Below are 27,288 nucleotides of genomic sequence, written 5' to 3' on the forward strand. Positions count from 1 at the left end.
AACAGGTTGAACATCAGCCAACAATGTGATGCAGCTGCTAAAAAAGCCAATGGATTTTGGACTGCATCAAAAGGAAGTATAGTGTGTAGATCAGTGGTTCCCAACCTTTTTTTATATCAGGACCACTTGACCAGGGACCACTCTCCAACATTAGTACCAAAAGGGATACAAATCAATTTTTGGTCAACTTTAGATTTGGTTTGGTTATTTGGGGTGCTGATTCAGAAAACTGTATTGGATACATCACATCAGCTGTAGTTTCTGATGCAGATCATATGCCATCCAGTAATAGCCATTTGCTCACACATAGAAAACCATATTTAATAATCTAGAGCTGATGTGATCTATCCAATGCAATTTTCTGAATCAGCACCCCCTAACAATGAAGACACCAAGATTTTTTTTTTGTTAGGCTGTGTTATTATCTGTAGTAGTAATGGTGAGGCTGTGGACCATATTTTAGTTCTTGTGGACCATTGGTTTTCCACAGACCACAGGTTGGGAACCACTGGTCTAGATCAAGGGAAGTAATAGTTCCTCTCTATTCAGCTTTGGTTAGACCTCACCTGGAATACTGTGTCCACTTCTGAGCACCACAATTTAAAGGAGATATTGACAAGGTGGAACATGTCCAGAGGAGGGCGACTGATATGATCAAAGTCTGGAGATCATGCTTATGAAGAGAGAGGGGTAAAGAGCTGGGTATGCTTAACCTACAGAAGAGATGGTTGAGAGAACACATGATCGCTTTGTATAAATATGTGAAAGGATGCCATAAGGAAGAGGGAACAGGCTTGTTTTCTGCTGCCCTGGATACTAAGACCCCTTCTACACTATACACATTATCAGCTTTGAACTGGATTATATGAGTCTACACTGCCATATAATCCAGTTCAAAGCAGATCAACTGGATTTTATATGGCAGTCTAGAAAGGGCCTCATTGCCTCAGGGTGTGGTAGAAGCTCCTTTTTTGGAGGCTTTTAAACAAAGGCTGGATGGTCATCTGGTGGGGGCATTTTGTGCTTTCTTTTCCTGCATAGCAGGGGGTTGGACTGACTAGCCCTTGCGGTCTCTTCCAACTCTATGATTCTATTCTAGGATTCTAAAAATGAGAAATATGTGAAAACCAAACACAAAACCCTATCAAATTGAGGTAATATTTAACTTTTCATCATACACATTTACATAAGTAACAATGTGAATTAAAATTGCTGTCCTGGATTGTATCTATGTCTCATCTACCTGTCATGGATAATTGTTGTTTGAGATCCAGCATCTTAAACATATAAAGCAAACATGGAATGTGGTCTACCTAAATTCTGTCTACATCAGCTTTCCTGCATATGGCACCATCTGGATGTGTTAGAATAAAGATTCCACCATCACCAAACCAACCTGTAATCTGCTATATCTAGAGAGACCAGACAATTATTGACACATGTTTTTAAAACTAAAAGTTATATCTAGAGATGCCAGGGATTGAACCAAAAGTTTATGTTGCAAGCACTGAATTATACCCTATCCTAGAAACAGTGACACTTCACGACCACAATTCTTTTGGTACACTTGGCTGGAAAGGGCTTCAATCAATCATAGTAGCCTTGAAAGCTGTAAAGCCTGTTGGAAACATAACTTGATAACAAACAAAGGAATCTGCCTGCCTTCCATTATGACACCACTGCATGACCCAAGGAAAAGTTTTATAATTCTACACTACTAGAATTCTGACCCATTTGTACCACTAAAATCTTAAACTTGGATTTCACAACATAAGAATATACTGTCCACCATCTACACCAATAATTCCAAATTCTTAACCTGAACATCCAAATTTGAATTACTCACATCTGCTTAGATGAAATTCTTTGTATGAAATACTATCTCCATGTGCACTTACAATGCGTTCAGGTCACTCTTACCTTTCTACATCTTTACAAACCAGATTCAAAAATAAAAAGAATGATATAATATGAAATTATCAGTAAATGAATGCTCATATTTGTTTAACAAACTAAACTTCTTCTCAATTGAATGTCCACAATTTATACTAGTTCATATCATTCATAAATATTAGTGTACCATATACATGAATTGTCAGGAAGAAGGGAATTATTTATGTGTGAGCCAAAGATGGGCAACAGATTTCTTTCAACCCTGACCAACAAAGTTGATTGTGATAAATTATGGGAATTTCATTATGTATTCTTTATATGGTTTAAAATACAAAACTGCTGTGATTAAGAATGTATGCCATATATTCTTCCATAACAGCCAGTTTCATATCAAGATTGGGATATCTGAAGGTTTGTGTCTCCCATTGACTGTAACGCCCAATCCAATATCACTTTTGTCCTCTTTTTGTAGAATCGACAATTGTTATTGGCAGCATCAGTGTATCACAAATCTTTTGTGTTGCTCAATAATGGATATATTATTGACTATGTGCATGTGTTATGTGGCTTTAAATTTTTACCCTTATTTAACTGGTCATCAAAGACTTTAAAAAAATTCTTTTTGCAGAATTGTGGAAGACTCCACAGGGCCAATTGTCTCTTCTGGGAAAACAAGGATTCCATATTTCAATCAAAACAAAAACAAAACACCAAGAGGAGCCTATTTGCCTCAAAGAAAGAAAAGAAAAGAAAAGAAAAGAAAGAAAAAAGAAAGAAAGAAAGAAAGAAAGAAAGAAAGAAAGAAAGAAAGAAAGAAAGAAAGAAAGAAAGAAAGGAAAGAAAAGAAAAGAAAAGAAAGAGCGAGCTTACCCTCTAGGTTCCTCAGGGTGCATTGTTCGAAAAATGGAACTAACCCTGAAATTCAGTTCAAATTTGGAAGTTTAGAGGCAGCCTCCTTCAACTCCTTCATCTTATGTAGTACTAAGTACGAAATGTCCAAAATTTCATAATTATTGGTGCAAAGGAAAGGAAGTTTTAAAATTCTTTGGTGGGGTGAATTATTCAGTTCCCCTTCCTTTGCTTATTCATTTGGGCAGTTTCCAAAAAATTATATTGCTCATTCAAGTGACTTCAAGCCTTAAAGCTGCAAATTTTTCAGAAGATTAGTATGAGCCTAAGAAATATCATCCGAATAAAGTGATTTAAAGGTTTTTAAATAGTTGGTATTGTGACAATAGAAGGACAGCTTTCTCTCTTATGGCCCCATCCTTGACTCTCATTGCTCTACCCCAAAGCATAGTGGTTCAAACTCCCTCCATAGACATACTCTGGGATTAGAAGCTATATGTGTATATGTGTCACACACTTCTTATCTTTCCCTAACCTTGGCATTTCCACCTATATTAAACCTTAACTATACATATTGCCTTCTCTGTTTCCAGATTCCAAATCCAACATGAAACTTCAGTCAATGTTGCACTTTGGTCCTAATAGCTTTGAAGGAAAAGCACAGAACAAGTCTGAACATCCTGAACATTTGGCTTTGAGGATCCGATTTGGCTTGGGCTTCAGGCTGAGATTTTATATCACCAACTAAACTACATCACTATCTTAGTAATGTAGCTGACCCCCATCTTCATTTACTTGGAACAGGATACAGTTCCCCTTTTGATCAGGAAGCAGCTGACTGATGTCCCCAGTTTTTTTCCCTTGAGTAATTTCTGGTTCGACAGCCAAATGTAGGATTCCCTCTTGCACTGAAGCTTGGTCTCAGGAGGGTTGGAAACACTTGTTTCCCAATTGACAAGACAACAGATTCCTGTCACTCAAAGTGGCTACCACCCAGCAAATGAGGATAGAGGGACTTTCACATGTACTGTGTGTTCTATAAACTAAAGAATACACAGGGATCATATATATGAATCAGTCATGAATGCATAACCTTAGGTTATGCCTTATTGCATTCAAGTCAGGGTTCTTTATTTCCACTATTTATTTTGCTCCATTGAGTGTATGGATAAAGGTCATGAGACAGAAAACCAAAATGAATTAAATATTTATTGACAAAAGGGTAAGAATAATATATACTTGTTAAAATAATGAAGCCAACAGCATGCACTTGTTTTTTTTTACTCCCAAAGGGAATTTTTAATTAATCATTATTATTTTATAATACATAATAATAGTTACAATACATTTTCCTTTTCCATTCCCTTCTCCCTCCACACACCCGCTCACTTGTTGACAACTTAAACATTTTTTTCTTGTTACATGAGCCTTCTATCCATTCTATCCAATTTTTTCTTCCATCTTTCGTCATATGGTTTAACAATCTGTAGCCATCTGCTAAATGGAGTCCATATTTCTTTAATTTTCTTCTGTTTGTCTGACCATGTTTTTTGCTTCTTATAATATCTATAATATCCAGTTGTATTTGACCCCACATATATTCATACCATTTTTCAAGTGTCCATTTCTTTTTATCCTTCCACACCCACGCTATTACTGCGTGTGCAGCTCTAAACATTATCATCAGTAATTCTCGGTCTTGGTCCATAATTCTTCTATCCCCATATATCCCTATTAACAAAATTTGTATATTTATAACAATTTTTGTTTTAGTATGTAATTCGACCTGGGTTAGAATTTCATTCCAATTTTTTTTATCTCTTCACATTCCTACAATAGATGTGAGTACCATGCCTCCCGACTCCCACAAAGCCAACATTTGGGATTTAATCCCTGAATCATGTGTGCCAACTGAATTGGTTGTCTGTATCATTTTGTAATTATTTTCAATTCTAATTCCTTATATTTTTCTGTTTTTATTTTATTTAAACCCTTGATTATCTTTTCTATCTTTTCTTTTCCTAGCCCCCCTTTCTTTTCCCATGTGTTTTCCATTATTCTATACATGTCTCTCTTTTAATATCTTGTCTATTATATTTTCTCCTTCATTACTTTCTTCCTTCTGGATTTGTTCCCAAATTCCTCTTAGTGTTAACCAATTTATCCCACCCCCTAATCTTTCCAATTGTTTCCATTCCATTAATTCCTTATTTTCATTATATAAATCTTTAATTTTACTATATCCTATTTGTTTCAATTTTTTATTATACTCCTGTCCTCATTATTTCTTAAACTACCTATTGGGGCTTCTTTTGATAAATATGGCATCCATTTCTCTTTCCATTTCCCCCATATTTTAATGCTATTTTTCTTGGGCCTATTGTTTTTTCTATTCCCTCTTTTAATTTTTTTTTGTAAATATTCCATAGTCTCCTTGACTTTTATTTATTTCATTCTCTATTCTTCTCCACCTCGCTTGCTTCTCCTTTACCAATTCCAACAACTCTTTCAGCTGGAATACTTTGTAGTATTCTTGCAACTTTGATATTCCCATCCTATTTCTTTATTGGATCTATACAGCTCCTTATTACTTATTCTTGATTTTTTTCCCCCTCCAAATATCCACTTCCTTATTTCTCCATCCATTTTTTTAATTTTTCTTTTGAAATCTCCAATGGTAGAGTTCGAAACAAATACAATAATTTGGGGAGTATACACATTTTAATTGATCTAATTCTTATTGAAATACTTAAGTTCTTGTCATTCCAATTAATCATTTGTACCTGTATCCTATCCCATGTCTTCTTATAGTTATAACCCCAGATCCTTGTTGGTTTATTAGTTAAATAAATTCCCAAATATTAAATTTTGTTTTTTACAATCTGTAGATCTTTTCTTTTCTGGATCTCTTCTAAAATTCCTTTCCCCAGATTAAAACCCAACAACTTTGATTTTGTCATATTTATCTGTAAACCTGTGATTTTATAATAATCTTCCAATATTACTTCCAGTTCTTTGAAGGCATCCATGGATTTTCTGATTTCATTAAAAAAAATCATCTGCAAACAGATTCACTTTCACTTCCTCCTTTCTTATCCTAAAACCTGTTATTCCACCATTGTTTTTAATTCTATCTGCTGAATATTCTATAGCCATTGTGAATAACATTGGTGATATAGGACACCTCTGTTTAACTCCTCTTTCAATGTCTATTTCTCTGGAATATCCTTCATTAACTTTCAGTTTTGCTACTCCTTTTTTATACATTTCTCTTATAACTTCTATGAATTTTTGTCCCAATCCCAAATTCTCCATCCTTTTAAATCCTTTTAAAAACAGCATGAACTTGTGAAAGGAAATAAAAATATAAAATCAGATTGGTCTTTATAAGTGAACAAAAATATGAGACTTCTGTAGGTCTCTTGGATGTTGGTTGGGTTTTTTTCCACAAGTTTCCATTTAAGATTTCAATTTTGGTAACCAAATGTATAACTATATAATTATAATTACAGTGTTGTGTGTGTGTGAGAGAGAGAGAGAGGGGGGGAGAGGGAGGGGGGAGGGGCTGATGTAGCAAGCTTATCTATTCTGTCCTTTCCCCTTTGTTTTGTGCTTCACTCATGATCATTGGGAGATTCAGGAGACAGCTACTATATATCTTTACTTTGCAAGATGGATTCAAAATTCAGGATGTAGACCCTGTATTTCATCTTCACCTGTTCCCATAAAGTGATGAGAGCTTCCCAAGGAATTATCCAATGTGGAGCTGATTGGCATTCCTTCCTGAAGAAGTCATTTTGGGATAAGAACCAATCATACATGACCTTTCCAGCAATGATAGTGAAATGTGGAACTTTTTTCACCTCATGGTGCCACTGAGAGCCTTCAAAGAAAGCTAGTAGAAGCAAAGTGCCTGCACCCTTCCAGTTGTGACATAGTAACACTCAACCAATTAGCCAAGCAGTAAACTACAGCCACAGGCTCCAACACTACATAGCATAAAACAGTGGGGATGCATCCTCAACCAAACATTGCAGAACAAAAGAGAATGTGGAGCAAAAATGGAGCATTATTCAGAGTTGGTAATTAGAGCCCACTGCTATGCTGGTCAGCCTTAGGCTAAATCTCCACTGCCATATAATCCAGTTTCAGAATACAAATTAATTGAATTGTACTGTATTATATGGCAGTATAGACTCATTAATCCAGGTCAGTGCAGGTAATCTGCATTCAGAAACTGGATTATATAACAGTGTAGACTTAAGGTTACAGATATTCCCGATTCTGCAAAAAGGACATACTGTAAGGAAATTGTTGTGGCTCATTCATCTTTATTGGAAGCACTGGAGGATTATGGGTGGTTCCAGACAGTGATAAAGTCTGCTTCAATGCAGGTTTAAAAACCCAGGTTGGGGTGGACTGTAGTCCACACACCACCCCAAAAGCCCACGTTTTCCGCAGGTGCTGTCTATATGTTCTCCCGGCACCTATTGGGAGAACAGGGAGACAGCCCCTCCCCCCTCCCCAAACCCCTTAAAATGTGGGGAAACAGTAAAAATAACTTAAGTGGCCTCCATTAGGCCTAACAGCACAGTCCCTGGAATGTAGAATTGCACACAAAAAAAAAAAAAACTAAGGTGGGGTCAAATCGCTCCTGCCTCCCCCTTGGTTTTTCGCAGGTAATGGCACATCCCAGAGAGGCTGTGAGCAACCTCGCACGTTCTGGGCTCCAGGAGCCCAGAAGGTAAGGGATGGGTGTTTGGACAAGCCGCAGGGAAGTCCCAGGCCTCCCTGTGAGCCTGTCCATACAGAGCCATAGCTCATTAGACTCAGGCCTTTAAGAAAGGTGCATGTCTAATGGGTTATCAAATTAATTCGCTACAAACCAGGGTTTTCCTACAAACCAGGGTTTTCCTGGTTTCCTGGTTTGTGGCAAATGAATTTGTTTTTCGTAGTAGATCATCTGGATGGCCCACTTTAAATGTGGGAACTCCTGCTTTAAAGGGGCTGTCAAGATGTGTCCTTATTTGGATGTAGGGATGTACAAATAAAATAAATATCAGCAAGGCAAGTGTATATAAAAATACTTCATACTGTAAAAAACAATCAATTTGTAATACTATTAGAATGTTTTGTAGAACATCTGATGCAACTGACTTTGAGAATCAAGGGGGTTAGGATACAGGTGCACTCTAGCTTCCACCATTTTACACATCCATAAAAAGCCCTGCTATTTGGTCTTAAATTTGAGGGCTGCAAAAGCATCCAAAATAATGCTTCACTGCCAAAACCTTGTCTTTCAAACATGATTAAAAATTTAGCAAGTGCTCCAAAGTAGCTGACAAGGACTGGGGCAGCTGGGAAACTGACCTAAAATCATGGAGTGGGTTAATGAAGCAGCTATCACTTGGACAACTTCTAGAATTGAAGATTCCACAGTGCCACTGGAACAATATGCTACTTGCCTATGGCTTCTGGTACCAAACTTTTGAAATGGTCCATCTGAAAATGAAAAAGCATTTCACAAAGTAATTGTCAGGACTGGTGAGATAACGGCCCTTGAGGATATTGAATCTTAGGCACTGTAGAAGAAAACTCCTCATAGTTTTAATGGAATTTAGAGATTGGGAAGTTTGGGTATTAACCATCTGAACAGAAGTGGACAACTGCATCACAGAGGAAGGTAGTTCCAATGTGTACAGTAGGCATTTGCGATCCATGAAAAAATGATTCAATACTCACTTCTAAAGTAGGGGGCGCTGGTGCTTTGTTTCTAAAACTACTTCTGAAATTTGGCCCAAAAAGTTTTAAAACTTAATGAATATACACAATATTCAAAATTAATTCATTAATGGCAGACACGCATGTGCAGTGGCCAAAAACAGCATGGGGGAGTTTTACAGGACTCTACAACCATCATTTTTTGAGCTATCCTCTTCAAACTTGGTACAATGGTAGAACCCATTTAACGCTGCTAGCTCACTAAAATTCAGAACGTTTTTTCTTATCCTCTGATTTTTGGAGAATTTCCATAGCTTTTATAATAAACTATTTTTAATAATTGCAGAAATCTGTTCCTGGTTTGAAAGTCTTATTTCCTGTTTCATTGGGTTGTTTTTACTTTGAAAGTTATTGTTCTACTACAGAAACTTTGTTTTTATAGCTGAAACTTTGTTAAATTGGTGGGCAGTGTCCCAGGAAACCATAATTTGCAATTATAGCACCATGTCCCTTGCGCAAAGACAAAGTTCAGGCAGTGTCATAAAATTTTGTCATGTTTCTATGACAGAACCAATTAGGAAATGACATTTATCACCCAGGAACATAAATCATAGTACACCATCAAATCACTCCTGACAGATGGCCATCAGCCTCTTAATAAGGAAATCTGTTCCTGGTTTGAAACTGTTTCATTGGGTTGAGAGTGTGTGACTTGCCCAAGATCACCCAGTGGGTTTCCATGGCTGAGTGGGGAATGAAGCCAAAATAATAGTCCAACTCTCAAACCACTATACTACACCATGCTGTCCCAAAAAGGGGCTGCTGTTTCTTCCTATGAGGCTTAAAACCTCAGTCTTTTGTTTTTTTATGAATGCTCCCATGAGAAAATGTATTAAGGGGTGAACTACAATTCCCAAAAGTCTTGGATCAACCCTCCCAAAACTCCCCTAGGATTCACAGCTGGCCATATTGGGTCTGTGTGCCAAGCTTGGTCCAGATCAATCACTTTTCTTCTTATCCTAGATTATATGGCAGCGGGGACTCATATAATCCAGTTTAAATCAGTTAATCCAGGATCAGATCCTGGGAATTAGGGCAGTGTAGATTCGCCTGTTTCCCCTTCCACACTGCTGTTATATCCCAAGATCTGATCCCACATTATCTGCTCTGAACTGGATTATATGAGTTCACACTGCCAGATAATCTGGGATAAGAAAATGTGAGATTAGATTCTGGGAATTAGGGCAGTGTAGTTTTTCCTGAGGCTCTGTCCCTATATCCCAGGATCTTATCCCAGATTATATGGCAAGTGGGGACATATATTATCATCATCCTCCTCCTCCGCCCCCTTTCGGAGGAGAAGGTTTGCAAAGCTTTGGAGAACATTTGTGCAAAAGAGGGAGAGAGAAAGGAAAGCCAAGGGAAACTTCTTCTCCTTTTTTCCTCCTTCCTTCCTTCCTTCCTTCCTTCCTTGCTTGCTTCCTTTCCTTCTTATCCCAGATTATATGGCAGTGGGGACTCATATAATCCAGTTTAAATCAGATAATCTGTAATCAGATCCTGGGATATAGGGCAGTGTAGATCTTCAACACTGCTTATCTATCCCAGGATCTGATCCCAGATTATCTGCTTTGAACTGGATTATATGTCCACACTGCCAGATAATCTGGGATAAGAAGAATCTTGGAGGGGATTTCTTCCGATGGGGCTTAGCCTGCTTCTAACCAGGAGGGGAGAGAACACACTCAGGAATGGGGCTTACACATGTCACATACACACAAATATAGAGCAAATTTTCAAAGGAAAACTACTAAAACATAGATTTAAAATGCAACCTCTTCCCTTTCCAGAATGATACTAGTAATATTATATATATATTAGCTTTCCCCACCCATTTCCAATTTTCTTCTCCCCCTGAAGTGGAAAGTCAGTCACACACCAACCTGGGTGGAGAGTTCTAGTTTGGGGTTTTGTCAGCACAAAACCGGAGTGAAGTGATCTGGATCGTGGATTGGGATTGATTCCCCCCTCCTTTCCCCCCTTTCCTCACTTAAAGTTTCTGGCAAAAGCAGGAGGGAAGGCTGCGAAGGGGAAGTGGTTTGCAAGGGAGATCCTGCAGAGTGAGCAAACAAGACTCCCTCCTCTTGGAACCCGGTTCTCTTGCAACCCGCTTTAAGAGGACCATAGAAAGCAACCACTCCAGGATGGGGAAAGGGGAAGGGGGATTTCTCTCCTGAATAGCAACCGCAGCCAGCCACCAATGCCCTTTGCAAATTAGACTCCCTCCTCTTGCAACCCAGTTCTCTTGCAACCTGGTTTATGAGGCCCATAGAAAGCAACCACTCCAGGACAGGAGAAAGGAGAAATGGGATTTCTCTCCTGAATAGCAACCGCTGCCAGCCACCAATGCACTTTACAAATGAGACTTCCCCTTTCTGCGATTGGCCACAGGGAGGCAAGGCAAGCCCTGGCAATCCTGCACCTCCCTCAAACTAAGTTTGGATGCTTTAAAAATGCATGGCTTATTGGCTTAAGTACCGAATAAAATACGATGCTATTAGAAAAATTGGCTATCCTGGTTCAATATCGTGGGATAACTGAGGGATAACCCTCAGGGATAACTGAGGGATAACCCGCTTCGAAACTTGGTTCAAAAGTGACAAAACAAACAAATTGGATCCAACATACGAGGAATTCAACTTTTTGCCCTACCCTAGTGTACAGCTATCATGAGTGGAAATGTTAAAGAAATGAACCAGAAGAATCAGAGTATAATTGAAAATCCTTCTTAAGAATGAGTTCCCTGTGCCATGAAGAAGCTCTGCTGAAATGCTTCAAAGATAAATTAAGTTTGACACATAGGTTGCGTTATTCCAATATAGTGATGTAGGGCAGAAGAGCCCTGAAGTACACTGAAGTACACTGCAGTGCAAAGCTAGCATAGAGAAGCCCTGACGGGATATTGTTTGCAAGGAAAGGCAAGGTGGCCAAGAAGCTTTTGAAATTAAAGACACAATTTCCTGGCTGATAGGCTAGCAATCAGATTTTCCTGAAATTTTTTAAATTTAGTCTTGGGAAGTTTGCCTATGTCAATTTCAATGCACCAAAAGATCACAATCCTCAAATATCTGCCACTAGTCTGATTAATGATTCTTTCAAATTTAAAAAGTGCATAAAATAAAATAAATATAAAAGAACTGTTTGTGTCAAGTTTTTATGTCTGATACACTAGCTAAGAATGCATATATTTCCTATAAGCCCTCATGTGAACACAATTATTATTTTAAAAACTAAACTATAAATAAAGCTATATGGTGCAGTGTTATCTTAAAAGATACATTTTTTTTAAAAAAAACATTAATTGCAATTTGCAAATTCTACTTTATTTCACACCAACCTATTGAAACTATAAAGTTCATTTTTAACTGGGGGACTCTGAAGGTGTTTAGTTGTCTCTACAAATTAGCCAGCTGAACAGAGTATTCCCTACTTTTTATGACACCCTTCACATCAGGTGCCTCAGTGGCTCATAGATCATCCTCAAGGATATCCCTGCCCTTTCATCATGTCCTACACAGCTGTATAACATTCATGAGACAGAGTTTTAGCTTATCCAACATTCATGTCTTAGCGATCCCTATCTTTGGTCACAGCACTCTAGAACATTTTAAAAATTAATCAAAACTGGCAACTGAGCAACATTACAATGCATCTGTCATATACCACTGAATACTGGCAATAGACTACTTCAAAGTATTCTTCTTAATGAAAAAAGTTGGGAAGGGGTCAGATGTGATGGGAGCTGAAATTTACCCCCCTTAAGCACCTACTTAAGGCTCGTTTCCTATTCATTGCTGCCTTTGCAAGTTTAAGAGTTCCCTTGCTAGCCATAATCTAGAAATATTAATTCAAAATGTAATTATATGTACAACTAGCAAATTATCAGGGAAAAATATGATGAATGGATCTAACCAACATATGAGGTACACATTTTCCCAACAACGAATGGAGGGGAGCGTTCAGAGGGAAATGACAAAGGCCTACCAGCACTGGGAGGGCCAAATGAATTAGAAAGGGCAAGAGTAGGAGATACAGTTGTCATATTGTCCCGTTGGATGGTTTTTACCTGAATTCAAGTCATGCTACTTCATGCATGTTTTTGCCTTTGGCTGGCTTTTCTAGCCAAGACGTGCAACAATCTATACAACTGTTAAGCAGGAAATTAACCTGTTACAGTGGCCCTTCAATATCTCCTGAGATTTGGTTTCAGGAGCCCCATGGATTCCAAATCCAGGGATGCACAAGTCTCATTATATACAATGGCATAGTAAGTGTCCCTTATATAAAATGGCTAGCAATTCAATGAGTTGCAGAGAGAGCCTGAGAATCTGTGAAATGGTGGGGGGCAACAACATGATAGGCCTACAGATCAGTATAGTGCTTGGTGCAGTGCAAAATTCAAGGTTTGCTTTTTGGACTTTAAAAATACTTTTGAGCCATAGTTAATTGCATCCTTCAACAGGGAGCTAACTGTTCTGCCTTTCAGTGATTTTAATAAGTGAAGTTAGAGCTTTGATGGAGATCAAATTACTGGGTCTTAAATATTTAGAACTATAGAGAGATCTCTTGATTTTTCACTCAACACACACACAAAACATATCCATTTAAGTGACACAATTCTCATTGCAGAATTAAAGTTGTGTCCTTCAACTTTAAATGCTAGAATGGCCTGAGGATGTGTGATATGAAAGTAATAAAGATTGTTTCCTCTCTTCTGTTTCTTCAACAGGTGGCAGATCCTTCCGTCATTCCTTCCTTCTGTCCATCCATCCATTAGCTTTGCGTTTTTTAACTCCATTTTGTTTGTACTGGGAGATTAAACTGTTTGTGTTTATGTGGGTGTGTGTGCTAATTGAATGAATGGGTTGTTGCTGTTCACCTCCAAATTATTTCTTACTTATTTTGCTCCTATGGCAAACATATCATTGAATTTTCTTGTCAAGAGTTATTCAGAGGGTCTTTGCCCTTGCTGTGTCTTCCTCTGAGGATGAGAATGTGTGAGTTGGCTAAGGTCACTCAATGGGTTTCCTTGGCCAAGTGGGAATTCTAGTCCCGAGCTGTTATCCAGCACTCAAACAATCCCACTTTGGCTCTTAGCAGAATCATACTAGAATTAGTAAATGGGATTCTATTGTGTTTTTTTCTTTTTTTAAATGATCACTTTATGTCAAGTTTGGAAGCTTTCTGCACATGTTCAGAGACAACTGATCTTCAGGTCCATTGTTGAAAACAGGAGCCAGTTCCATTATTAGGGGAATGTTATTCTGGAAAGGTATTATTAATTCTGACATTGCTTTTTTAATAGGATCTTTTCTGTTAATAATAACGAGCTTTTACAATGATTTATTTAGCATATAAAATAATTTTCTTATGCAGCAACTTTGAACCTTAGAAAGGTCAGTATAATTTTTCTCAGTTGGCAAATGTATTGTGGTATGAGGCTCAGCACAGGTACAAAATGCCTCAAGCAGGTTTTCAGGCTTTGTGGAATTCTCATTTCTGGCAAAAGCATATCTGGTATATATATATATGCATCTCCTGCAGTTTGTAAAGGACATAAAAATTCCCTGAAAAGAAAAGGTTAAAAGATGGTAAAGTAAAGGGGTCATGGAAGTGCACAAAACATCATGAGATGCAGGTTCTGCACTACAGCATTATATGCCAAGAATCTAAAACGAAATAGTTTTATGTTTCACATCTATAAAGCAACTTTTGAAGGTTAGGCTTTGAGTGGAAACTTAGTGGCATTGCTTCATAGACTAGTGCATAATGAGTAAGTATGTGCCAGTACAGCTGCCTTGAGTTGAGGAACGATGAAGATTTGTCAGTGTCTATGTATGAAGAAGGGACAAGGAACAAATCTAGTGCCTAGAAATAGAGAAAGAAAGTCTAAATTTATTTCTAGCTGAAAGAACAGAAATGAAAACTATGGGCAAGAGAAGAAAACAGAGCAAGGGGGGAGTGCACAAGAGGTAGAATTTGAATGATTTCTAAGCTTTATGAAACTGGTTCAGGATAAATGAATACTCAAAGATCAGAAAGCAGGGTAGCAAAGAAAAAGACTACAGGGAAAGAAGAAAAGTAGTGCAGGTGAGATGGAATAATAGGTTTTGAACCTAGGGAAAGCCAGATCCTTCTTCCATAATCCAACAGACCTTAAAAAGATATTGATTAATGAGCCATCACTCGAATTATGATATAGAACATAAAGGCCCATAGGGTATGTTGTTCGTTGTTGCACATACTGCCCTCCTGAAACAGAAATGAGCAAGCAACCATTTGTCATTGTGTTTTATGGAACAAAAAACTATATTAAAACAGATTAACGGCTTGCCTGTGGGAACTGGTAAGGCACCTGTAGTATTTGGTAATGATTCTATATAAAAGCTAAACAATCCTGGTGTGAATGTCAGAAAGACAGCTATAATGGTTCTTTACCACAGAGTGGTTGTGAGTCCCATAAACTTAGAAATCATTATAAGGCTAGATGTCTCTGATTATTTGGTCATCCTGCATGGATTCAATAGTCACTGAATAATGGTTTGTGAAACTGAAAAGTTTTTCTTGTGAAATACTTTACCTGTTATATCATTATAGAAAATATTCAAATAATTGCATCTGCACAAGATTGTTTGATGATGGTAAATATGTAAATATAAAAGCATATATTTACATGAACATAAAGTATGAGCATATTCATAAACAACTTATGATATATGAAGTGATCCATGATAATGACGTATGCATCTTTTGCATGTACTTAGAATGTTAGTCATGGGGGGGGGGAAGGCTCAAAATGTTTTTGTTAGCTGTCCATATGAAATCATCTCTTTTGAATAATAGAATTGTTCAGTACTATATCACCTTCTTCAATCCCAAACTAGTCTGCTGTCATAAACCTCTGTGGTGAAGACCCCTATATCATTGCCAACACTGAAATAATATTCATTGGCTTTTGTGAATGGCCTACCAAGTCCTTCAACTTAAGGAGCAAAATGCTACATATTTAGTCATGTGGCAGAATTTGTATCACAACTATATGGTGTTCTTGAGCCTGCAATTTAAAAAAAATCCAGTAATTGAAATAAGAAAAGGTTTTAGAGCCTGACTCACAGATTTTTAAAAAATCTTCCCTGTCATTAGGCTCTCCTCTTCCACTGTTATGCTCTTAATATGAACTGTTACTGTATGAAAAGAAGAGCTCCTGACCCACACAGAACTCTCCACTTGAGCTTTCACATGTATAATAAAACTCTCCTTTTCAGAGTCTTCAGATTTTTTATGAAAAATTGGCATATGTTTATATATATGCATCTGCAAGTCACATGTTGACATATAGTGACTTTATGGATGTCATAGGTTTTCTTCAGCAAGGAATCCTCAGATGTGATTTTTGCTTGCTTATTCCTCCAAAATATAGCCTGCAACACCTTGGCAGTACCCCATAAATGTAGTAATCTGCCCAGCTTCCAAGGTCAGCTGAGATCTGCTGTCTTTAGGGTATTTATCCTCATTATAACATGTCTGTTGAATGCTTGGATTGTCATATAGCAAGGTTTGGAAACTCCTAGAAAAAATTTACATTACAGCTCCCAAAATTTCCAGATGGCTGTAGTCCAAATGTAACTCTTCTAACCTTTCTAATATGCAGAAATGTTGTGAATAGGTACATCATGGATAAAGCTATTAACAGTGACTTTTTAAGTATCTGAGATGTGACATCATTGAAATTAGAAATTACATCAGTAGTTATCCAGGTAATCTGTTGTAACATTTCTTTATATAAGTGAGTATTTCACTAGACATATGATACTGTATCACCCAATATTGCAGACTAAATCCAATGTTAGTTCTAGCTAAAGTAGACCCATTGAAATATATGAAATTTAAGTTACTTGACACTGACAAGCCCCATTCATTTAAATGTATCTTCTCTGCAGATCTATGGGAACACGTAGCAAAAGAACATTCAGTTCTGTCCTTATAATTATTGGGTTTGGTAACAGATGAGCATGTCACTTTGCATTTGGACTCAGCAAATATCAATATAAAAGAAGTTACCACCACTCCAGAGCCATTCTCAAATATTCTTGACATTTCAGTTTTTCACATTTAATAACATTGCTTTCCAAGAAAACATATGTAATATACTGCAGTTGGTAACTATTATAAAACATACTTGACACTAACAGCTATAAAATAATGACTGAGTAATGTTCATGGAAGTTTAACAAATCTGACAAAAGTGTTTTGACTTACTATTCAACAATTGATGTTAATAGATCTAAACTAGTTGAGGCTAAGAATTGAATGTAACCCTTTTATGAGGCTGTTAGGTAATACTACAAAGTCTGTCTCCTTCATCTTGCTTATGGTGGTTTAAGGAGACATAAGCGCCCTTTAGTATTCTTCTCTTTTATGTTATTACTCTATGTTTATATAATCTGTCTCCAAATGGGTAGCTCTTTTGGTTTGTTAGAAGAAAATTCACAAGTATCTGTGTCATCAATCCTCTAAACATGAAGTACAGTCTTCAGAAAGAAAAGTGATAATTTTTGGATCCAATAACAACAGTCTGAGAGCTCTTGAGAGACAAAAATGTACATTGAAGTCTAAATTCTGCTCTTATACCACACAGCATTGCAGCAAGCAAAGTGCTTTCCCCTCTGAAAAAATTATATGAAATTTATAATGAAAAGTGTTTGGAAATGCATAAATTGAGTAATGTTGTGAAGGACATTGATGTTCTGGCTCATTTAGATGAAGAGGTATTTGTTTTAATGTAATGCACATTATCTGGTATACACATACATGTACACACTGGGACTGCTATGAATGAGTCAGAGAATGGTTGTTATCATGTAAAATCTCCTTGGAGAAAAGCTCCAAGAAAATGAATTCCATTTATGTCTCAGATTTAATCAATCATAATCTTTCCACTTGGAAATACATTGCTTTTGACTGAACTGAAATTATGCTTTTAATTTTTGTTTTCACTTACTGGAAAAAATAGGTTCTTATAATGTTTTCACCAATTATCTTCCAATGTGTTTTTTAAAAAGCATCTGAGTTTCAAATTATACAGCTCTTAAACTCTCAGGCTTACCAGTGTATGCAATGACATTCTCTTTGCTGGATAGTATACAACTACTACTTTGCAGTTTGTTTATTGCGGATTCGCTGTTTTGCAGGTTTTTTCATATGGCCCGCCCTCCCTCACGGGCACAAAAAGGCCCAGGCTGAGGCGCGTGGCCTGGCTTGTGCTGTCCTCCTCAGACACCTGTAGGCGGTGCCAGTAGGCCCCACCTGTGCCTCATCACCTCAGCGAACAAGAAGGAATACAGTACAGTACATTAAAAGAGGGAGAGAGGGAGGGAGGGATGCTATATTTATTAAAATAAATATAGTACCCCTACTTCGCGGATTTTCACTCATTGCAGGAGGTAACCCCTGCGATAAGTGAGGGAACACTGTAGTTCTGTTCCTCCTTCATCAATATCATATGACCATGTGAAAGGTTTTCCTGATTTTCACATGGCCACCTCATCCTCCTCATTTGTTCCCACCTCTCCTCCTGGATACCCATGGATTTTTGCAGGGTTTTAAAAAAAACATACTGTATTTGTTAGAATGTTCTGGACTCTTTGTTTTTTAACTATTGTTGGTAACAAATCTTTTCCTGTGACGCATCTATTCACCTATTTTTACTGAAACATTGTCAGGACCCAGGCTGCAGAGCACCAATAACCTTACACAGAGGCCAGAATCTATCTAATATCTTTATTAAAGAAATATATAAAATCAATAAAAACAAGTGAAGAATAGAGTTCAGAAGCAGACCTTTCAGATAAGGTCAAATATAGTCCAGAAATGTATTGTCCAATATAAAATATTAGAGTTCAAAGTTTTAATCCACTTGACCGAAACACACACTTTGCCAAACAATAGTGTGGGGAAATAACAGAGTCTTTAAAGTCCAATGAAGCTTGATAACAAGGCTGGAATAAACTTGATTCTCGACTAGATCCTTGACTGGAGGCAAGACGAACATGAAGCATGAAACATAGTCCGTGGTAAAAACGTGAGACCAGGCAAGGCTTGAAACTTAATCCGGGAAGCAAGGAACTGGGATTACGAAGTCCACACACGATCTCTCTCCTCAAGCTGATCAATTGACTCCGCAAAATATCCCTTGCAACAAACACCTATATTGGGTCTCGTTTTCCTGCCAACAGAACTCTTTCCCTAGAGAACGAGAAGCGAAACCCAACTCTGTCCAGATGCATGACTCCTTAGAATTTCCCAAGGGAAGCAGACCTAATCAGCCATTTGTTTGGCAGCGATTCTCAGGCTTCTTCAATTAGCCTCCCTGACTCCCCTATCTTTGGTATAATTGTCTCTCCGGGAAAACGGGGGGAGTTCTGCCCAAGGCCTGTTTGGCTGAATTCTTGAGGGCAAACGTCAACATCCTGCAGGTGAAGAGACTCTGGCTCTTGCTGAACCGGCGAAAATCCCATGTTTTCCTCTTCGTCTGCCACAATAGTACTAGGAACAGGACTACAAGGCCCATGAGTCATCACACTATCCCCGCCCTCAAGGCCCCCCTCAAACAGGGCCCCTCTCCTCGAGTCGCGGGGCCGCGGCTTGGTAGGGTAGGCCTGATGGAAGCGGCGGACTAAGTCGGGGGCATGGACTGTGGAAGCATCTTCCCAGGAGCGTTCTTCGGGGCCAAAACCCACCCAGTCAATGAGATACTGAAGGCGGCGGCGATGGAAGCGAGAATCCAAAATGTCCTGAACCTCGAACTCCTCCTCTCCGTCCACTAGAACAGGGGCAGGGGCCGGCCGGCTCGCATCAGGGCGTACACCATCCGCCGGAAGGAGCAGGGAACGATGGAACACCGGATGAATGCGCATGGAGCGCAGAAGTTGGAGTTTGAAAGTCACGGGGTTAAGTTGCGCCACCACTGGGTAGGGACCAATGAAACGGGCATCTAACTTCCGGCAGGGACGGTGGGAGGGCAAAAAGCGAGTGGACAACAGAACCCGATCTCCTACCTTGATCTCGGGGCCCGGCTGGCGATGACCGTCAGCGTGGCGTTTATAGTCCTCCTTGGCTTGATCCAGTTGCTGGTGCAAGAGTTGTTGTACCGCTGTGAGTTCCTGCAGCCAATCCTCCGCTGCGGGGACTTCTGAGGTTTCAATGACAGAAGGAAAGAAACGTGGATGGAAACCGTAGTTTGCAAAGAACGGGGTTTCTTTAGTTGAAGCCTGGACACCATTGTTGTAAGCAAATTCTGACAGAGGTAATAGGGAAGCCCAATTGTCCTGTTGATAGTTTACATAACAACGAAGGTATTGTTCCAAAGTGGCATTGGTGCGCTCAGTTTGCCCATCCGTATTGAGAGTCTATGCCCAATAGTTTTTGTAGTGCTTTCCAGAAACGAGAGGTGATTTGAGATCCACGGTCAGTGACTAAACTCTTGGGCAACCCATGTAGTCGGAAAACATGTTGAAGGAATAAATCTGCAGTCTCTTTGGCCATGGGAAGGCCATCGCAGGGAATGAAATGGGCCAACTTGGTAAAAAGGTCCACCACTACTAGAATCGTGGTGAATCCAAGGGAGGGTGGTAAGTCAGTGATAAAATCCGCGGAAATTATCTCCCATGGACGAGAAGGAGTGGGAAGGGGATGCAGTAGCTCTGACGGCTTCTCCCTTCGTGTCTTGGAACGTTGGCATACAGGACAGGTATTGACATATTTCTCCACATCCTTGCGGATCTTGGGCCACCAGAAATCTCGCAGGATCAAGTGCATGGTTTTAAATAGCCCAAAATGCCCTGCTTGTTTGCTGTCATGACACAAATGAAGTGCTTTTTCTCTGCCTGGACCTGGAGGGATGTAAACATGATTCCTGTAGCATAGTAGCCCGTCCTTAAGTGAGAAAGGGAAACGTAGTCCTTGGCGAATCTGTTCTTGAGCCCAGGCATCTGCCTGTTGACTGGCTCTAATTTCTTGAGTGGAAAGTGGTTCCGGCACTAACAAAAAGGGCACAACAAAAGGGGTTTTAGGATCAGGGTGCTGTAGAATTGGCTGGGTCGTGAATAACTGCTTTAGCTGGTGGAACCCTTTCTCTGCTTGCTCCGTCCAGCGGAAAGGCTGTTTCCCTCGGATGCAGCTGGTGATTGGGTCAGACCAGCGAGCGAAGTCTGGGATGAATTTGCGGTAGTAGTTTGCAAACCCCAAGAAGCGCTGTACTTCCTTCTTGTTGGTTGGCGCCCGCCATTCCAATACTGCTGAAACCTTTGCCGGGTCCATGGAGAGCCCTTGTGGCGAGACGCGGTATCCCAGGAAGTCTACCTCTTGTAGATCAAAGGCGCATTTCTCTAACTTGGCATATAGTCCATGATCCCGCAATCGTTGTAGCACCATTCTGACGTGTTGCTCGTGTTCCGATTGTGATCTAGAATATACCAAAGAATCGTCCAAATATATGATCAAGAACCGATCTAGATAATCCTGGAAGATATCGTTGACAAAATGCTGGAACGTTGCGGGAGCTCCGGATAATCCGTAATTCATGACTAGGGACTCAAATAATCTGAATTTGGTCTGGAAGGCGGTTTTCCATTCGTCCCCTTCTCTAATGCGAACTAGATTGTAAGCCCCGCGGAGATCCAGCTTGGTGTAAACCTTGGCCCCTCGGAGCCGGTCTAATAGGTCCGAGATCAAAGGCAGAGGGTAGCGATTCCGCTTCGTGATATTGTTCAATGCTCTATAGCCCACAACCAAGCGTAGGTCCCCTGACTTCTTTTTCACAAACATCACTGGGGAAGCTGCTGGGGATTGAGAGGGTCTGATGAACCCCTTGCGGAGGTTTGACTCTATGAACTCCCTGAGAGCTTCTTGCTCTGGTTCAGTCAGGGAGTAGAGGTGTCCTCGCAGAATTGGGGACCCCTCCACCAGGTCAATGGCACAGTCGTAGGGTCTATGTGGGGGTAGTTTCTCGGCTTCCTTTTCATTGAAAACATCCCAAAAGTCCAAATATTTCTTGGGCAAGGTGATGATGGGCTCTGCGTCTGTGGCTTGGCAGAGCTTGGCTACTAGACAATGGTTTTGGCAATATCTTGAGGCGAACGGCAATTCTCTGTTGGACCAGGAGATGTTCGGGTCGTGGAGCGTCAGCCATAGAATTCCCAAAATCACAGGGAAGTGGGGAACCTCGGTAACGAAGAAAGAAATTTCTTCCATGTGTTCTCTTATCCACATTCTGGTGGGTTCAGTCCATTGGCTTACTGGACCTGTCTTTAGGGGTCGGCCATCTATGGCCTGCACCACCCGGGCATTCTTGAAATCATGATATAGTAATCCCAGAGAGTCGGCATACTCTCTATCGATGAAATTGTTTGTTGGCCCTGAGTCTATCATGGCATGGATCATGACGGGTCCTTTTTTCGCTGACCACAGCGTGACCACCAGGAGGAATAGGACCCCGGTTTGCGGCTTTTGAGTGGGGTTTTTGACCGGGTTGGCGAGCCTCTCTACGCCCGGTCGCTGGCTTCCCCCGCCGGCTTTGCTCCAGCCACCTCGGCCGCCTCCGGCTCCGCGGAGGACGCCGCCGCCAGGTGGGCGGCGGGCTTCCTTTTGACTGGACATTCTCTGGCGAAGTGGCCCCCATTCCCGCAGTACCAACACAGATTCAAACGTTGGCGGCGGGCCTTTTCGGCAACATCTAGTCGGGGGTGCACATTGCCCAACTGCATTGGCTCCTCCTCACTTCCCATGGGGTTTGGGGCTGGCGGTGGGGATCTCCATACTGGACGTGGTTGAACACTGGCAGAAGCGGGAGGTTTCACTCCGGCTCTTCCACTCTGGCCTCGGAGCCACTGTTTTTTGTTGGCAAGCAGGACTTCGGCTCGTAAACACTGGTTGCTGAGTCTCTCAAGAGTCCCTGGGGGATCCACCTTAGAGATTTCTTCCTGCATCTCGATGTTGAGGCCCTCGCGAAACTGTCCTCTAAGGGCTATATCGTTCCAGCCGGTGCTCTGAGCTAGCACCCGGAACTCGGCTATGTACCGGGACAACGGCCTGTCCCCTTGGAAGAGATGCTGGAGTTTATGGCCGGCTGCCTCCTCGTCGTCCTCGATCCCCCAGGTCTTTCTAAGGTGGTCCAAGAAATTTTGCACGGTAATTAGATGTGTGGAACCCGCATCATATAGCGCCGTCGCCCAAGTGGCCTCTGGCCCATCTAGGAGACTGTAGATCCACGCCACTTTGACATCTTCTTGGGAAAACTCGGCTTGACGGGCTTCTAAGTACGCCTGGCACTGGTGACGGAAAACATGAACCTTGGAGGCTTCTCCAGAAAACTTGGTTGGTAGCGCTAGGGCAGGGAGACGGGCTCCGCGTTCCTTCAAGCCCCGTATTTCTCCCTCCTGCGTACGGAGTGTATTTCGGATTCTATTGAATTCATCTTGGGAAATGGTGTAACTGGCTGGTTGAGCCTCCGCTCCGGTTCCTGTTGTGATGACTCATGGGCCATGTAGTCCCGTTCCTAGTGCTGTTGTGACAGATGAAGAGGAAAACTTGGGTTTTCCACCATTTCAGCCAGAAAGGGAACTTTCCCAGCCTGAATTAGAGCCCTTGCACCTGCAGGAGGTTTGTATTCCAGAAATCTGCCAAACAAGCCCTGAGTCAAAATCTCCCCCATTTTCTCGCCGTAATTATTATCTACAACAAAAAGGAGTTCAGCAGGCTAATCGCCGAAGCCTGAGAATCGCAGCAAAGCATTCTGATGATTAAGCCTGTTTCCATGAGAAATTTTAGGGAGTCATACATCTGGACACAGAGATTGACTTTCGTTTCTGGTTTCCCCAGAGAAGTGTTCTCTGGTGGGAAACGAGGCCCTATTTAGGTTCCTTGCCCCTTTTGGAATCTTGCGGAGTCAATTCGTCAGCTACTGGAGTAGCGTGTGTGGACAGCTACTCCGTTTCCAAGCCTCGTTCCTGTTTCCAAGCCTCGTTCCTGTTTCCAAGCCTTCGTTCCCAGCCTTGTTTACTTCCACGGATCTAGCCTTGCTTTCCGGACCTTGCCAAGTAAATTCCACGGATCTTGGTTTTGCTCCTCGTTTCTTGTTGCCTTGTTCAAGTCTTGTGTTCCAAGTATCAAGTTATTTCCTAGCCTTGCTCAAGTTTCATGGACTAAAGGACCTTGTCATCTCCCCTCACTTCGCTTGGCGAAGTGAGTGTTTCGGTTTTTGGATTACAACTTTGGACCTTAATATTTCATATTGGACATTGTTTCTTTGGACTAATTTTGACCTTCCCTGAAAGGTCTACTCCTGAACTATTTCCTACACTTGCTTTTATTAACCTATATATTTCCTTAAATAAAGATATTAGTTAGATTCTGGCCTCTGTGTATGGTTATTGGTGCTCTGCAGCCTGGGTCGTGACACCTGTAGACATTCTGGCCTTAGGTTAATTGGTGCTTAAGGTGGCGGAGTCAAGCTGTCAGGACCCAGGCTGCAGAGCACCAATAACCTTACACAGAGGCCAGAATCTATCTAATATCTTTATTAAAGAAATATATAAAATCAATAAAAACAAGTGGAGAATAGAGTTCAGAAGCAGACCTTTCAGATAAGGTCAAATATAGTCCAGAAATGTATTGTCCAATATAAGATATTAGAGTTCAAAGTTTTAATCCACTTGACCGAAATACACCCTTTGCCAAGCAATAGTGTGGGGAAATAACAGAGTCTTTAAAGTCCAATGAAGCTTGACAACAAGGCTGGAATAAACTTGATTCTCGACTAGATCCTTGACTGGAGGCAAGACGAACATGAAGCATGAAACATAGTCCGTGGTAAAAACGTGAGACAAGGTAAGGCTTGAAACTTAATCCGGGAAGCAAGGAACTGGGATTACGAAGTCCACACACGATCTCTCTCCTCAAGCTGATCAATTGACTCCGCAAAGTATCCCTTGCGACAAACACCTATATTGGGTCTCGTTTTCCCGCCAACAGAACTTTCCCTAGAGAACGAGAAGCGAAACCCAACTCTGTCCAGATGCATGACTCCTTAGAATTTCCCAAGGGAAGCAGAACTAATCAGCCATTTGTTTGGCAGCGATTCTCAGGCTTCTGCGATTGGCCTCCCTGACTCCCCTATCTTTGGTAGAATTGTCCCTCCGGGAAAACGGGGGGGAGTTCTGCCCAAGGTCTGTTTGGCTGAATTCTTGAGGGCAAACGTCAACATCCTGCAGGTGAAGAGACTCCGGCTCTTGTTGAACCGGCGAAAATCCCATGTTTTCCTCTTTGTCTGCCACAATAGTACTAGGAACAGGACTACAAGGCCCATGAGTCATCACAAACATGCTCTATTATACTATCAAATATGATAGAATGTGCTTCCTAAATTTTGCTTGGCTCATTGTGATGGAGCCGAACTCAATTACATTAAATTCAATAGAACCTTGTAAACTAGTAATATGAAGGTGAAAGGGGAAGAGGATAAAGAAACTGTCAATTGAAAAGAGATGTAGATGAGCAAAGAATGATCACTATTTCTTTGGCTCCAATGGTTGTTGTCTATGACTCCCAGCAAACCACAGAGAGCATAATCTTGCTAGGTAGAAGATTCTGAAAGTTGTATCTCCAAAAGTAACTTTTTAAAGTGAAAAAATAAGTTTTAATTTTGGTAAAATGTTTATACTGCAGACAGTAGTCACGTGGTGGGCAACTGCATGGGTCCCATTCAACACACACACACACACACACACACACACACACCCGCAGACCTCCTCCCTGTCCTGCCTGTTTTTTCTCCAATTCTTCATCATATCATGTCTTGTCACAATTTTGAGAGGGGCTGCAGAGTAAAATGTATTGTTTTGGGTAGTATGAGATCTAGATTGCTTAGTTGAACTGAGTGGTTGTTGCTTGGTTTGGGGGCAAAAATTTCATTGAAATTACACTTCTTTTAAATGGAGGGTCAGAGGCTTTGGAAAACTATGGAAGAATTTCAGGGACCACTAAATGAGCCACACTGTACCAGTCCATGGTCTAGAAATAAGGGAATTGATTCTACGTATTTTTATGTAAAACCTAACACATCTAAAACTGATTCTTCAAACTTGCTGTCTCTATCCTTAGATTTCAGCCTAACAGTTTTTTTAACAACTAGACAGAATAGACAACTAAACCCACCCACCCTATCTTCCCATATTCTACTTTTATAACATCCATTCTGATAAAGAATTCTGGAGGATTCACTAGATCACTTATGTATATGCAAGAGGACTTATGTATATGCAAGAGGACCTACATATGCAGGAAATAGTATCGAGCAGCTTTGCAAGGGCTGCTATGCCATTGTACTATGCAGGAGAACCAATACAATGGCAATTGTATACCCACCTGACTGAATGCGCATTGGGTTCTGATGCACATCACGTGCTCTCAATGTGCATGTGGTGCTTTTTGTGCATATCAGACACTGGTAAAAAAAACCTGTTAAAGTACATTAGTAGAATCTGATACACATCAGGACAATGGCTAGGGACTTCCAATGTACATTGATGCAACCTGGTGGATATAAGGACACTTTTGCCTGAGCCCTGGTACACATCTTCAACATTCATAGTAGTACTTCTGCTGCATACCAAAAAATGGAAAAAAAATCACAACATAGGCTGCAATATAAAACTGTGGCCATATACTTTCCAAAATGGGATTATCCAATTTAGAATTTTAATGTACTCAGAGGCCACCTGATTGTTACTGTTTTGTTTCTACTGCTGTAGCATCCCAGACACCTATTGATTCTTCTCCAATCACCCCTCAAGCATTCAGTATTTCTTTTCTATTTACAGCAGCCAAAGGAGTAGAAACTCATATCTAGACCAATAGAATATGAGATGCTGCAAAGCATTCCTTTGTTGCATAGCTTCAGATAATCCTTCTGATCTCCTGTGGTCCCTGAGTGTATTTTTCAATGTCTACTGCATTTCTTTATGGCTGTGTCTGGTCTCTTGGCATGACACAGTTTTAAGTGACTATTCCTCTGTGTAGCTTTCATGTCCTTCATGTCTAGGTTTTCTCTGTATCTTCTCTCCCCCAAGGGCAGCAGTGACAAGCATTGATCTACCTGACTTTCTCTATCCTGCCAACGGGCAAACCTTATTAGCTGTAATCTTTGGCCCCTTCAGTGCTGACTGTCCTTTGTGTTCTTTGTTGTATTTAACCCACAATGCCCAATGTATTCCTCTGGTATGTAGCCTACTGAACCCTAGTCCCTTATTTTATGGTGGTCCAGTTCTCTTGTGCATTTGATCTTTGCTAGTCCTTGCTGGATGCTTCTTTTACTTAGTGAATTCAGTGTTGAGGCAAGAGTAGCACTAGATATTAAACAACAATAACAATCAAAAGTGACACATTTTTGTCCTCAGGATTATTACTGGCAGAACATACTCCATACTTGTAATTGTGGCAATAACTACTAGAGTAAATGATGTATGTGTTCACTTCTAAAACGACATGCTGCTTCTTTTTGTCTCTAGAAATAAGAAGGAAAATTAATAGTTATATATGTTTGAGTTAAGCTGTTATACACAAAGGGTTGGTATACTTTGATGTTAGCCGTTGTTATTGTTTTGTGGTAGCCATGCTGATCATAAGAAAAATTCAAACCATACTGCTACATATGGTGGAATTGTATTAGATATGGATCTCTTTCAGTGAATAATCATTTTGGCATGAGGA

The 27,288-nt window shown here is 40.4% G+C and overlaps 1 protein-coding gene across 2 annotated transcripts in view; it reads left to right on the forward strand.

The window, feature by feature from the left end:
• Positions 1 to 27,288, forward strand: part of nlgn4x (neuroligin 4 X-linked) — a 307,442-nt gene that overhangs the window by 274,664 nt on the left and 5,490 nt on the right. Inside the window, exon 8 of one of the 2 annotated variants that reach the window (XM_062974322.1) lies at positions 2,522 to 8,812. The exons of the other annotated variant lie outside the window; for it this stretch is intronic. Coding sequence (XP_062830392.1) covers positions 2,522 to 2,903 — 382 coding nt within the window. The 3' untranslated portion in view covers positions 2,904 to 8,812. Of the gene's footprint in view, positions 1 to 2,521; positions 8,813 to 27,288 lie in introns of those variants that run through there. 2 annotated transcript variants of the gene reach the window in all.

This window comes from Anolis carolinensis, chromosome 3 (genome assembly GCF_035594765.1).
Source record: "Anolis carolinensis isolate JA03-04 chromosome 3, rAnoCar3.1.pri, whole genome shotgun sequence".
Classification (NCBI taxonomy): domain Eukaryota; kingdom Metazoa; phylum Chordata; class Lepidosauria; order Squamata; family Dactyloidae; genus Anolis; species Anolis carolinensis.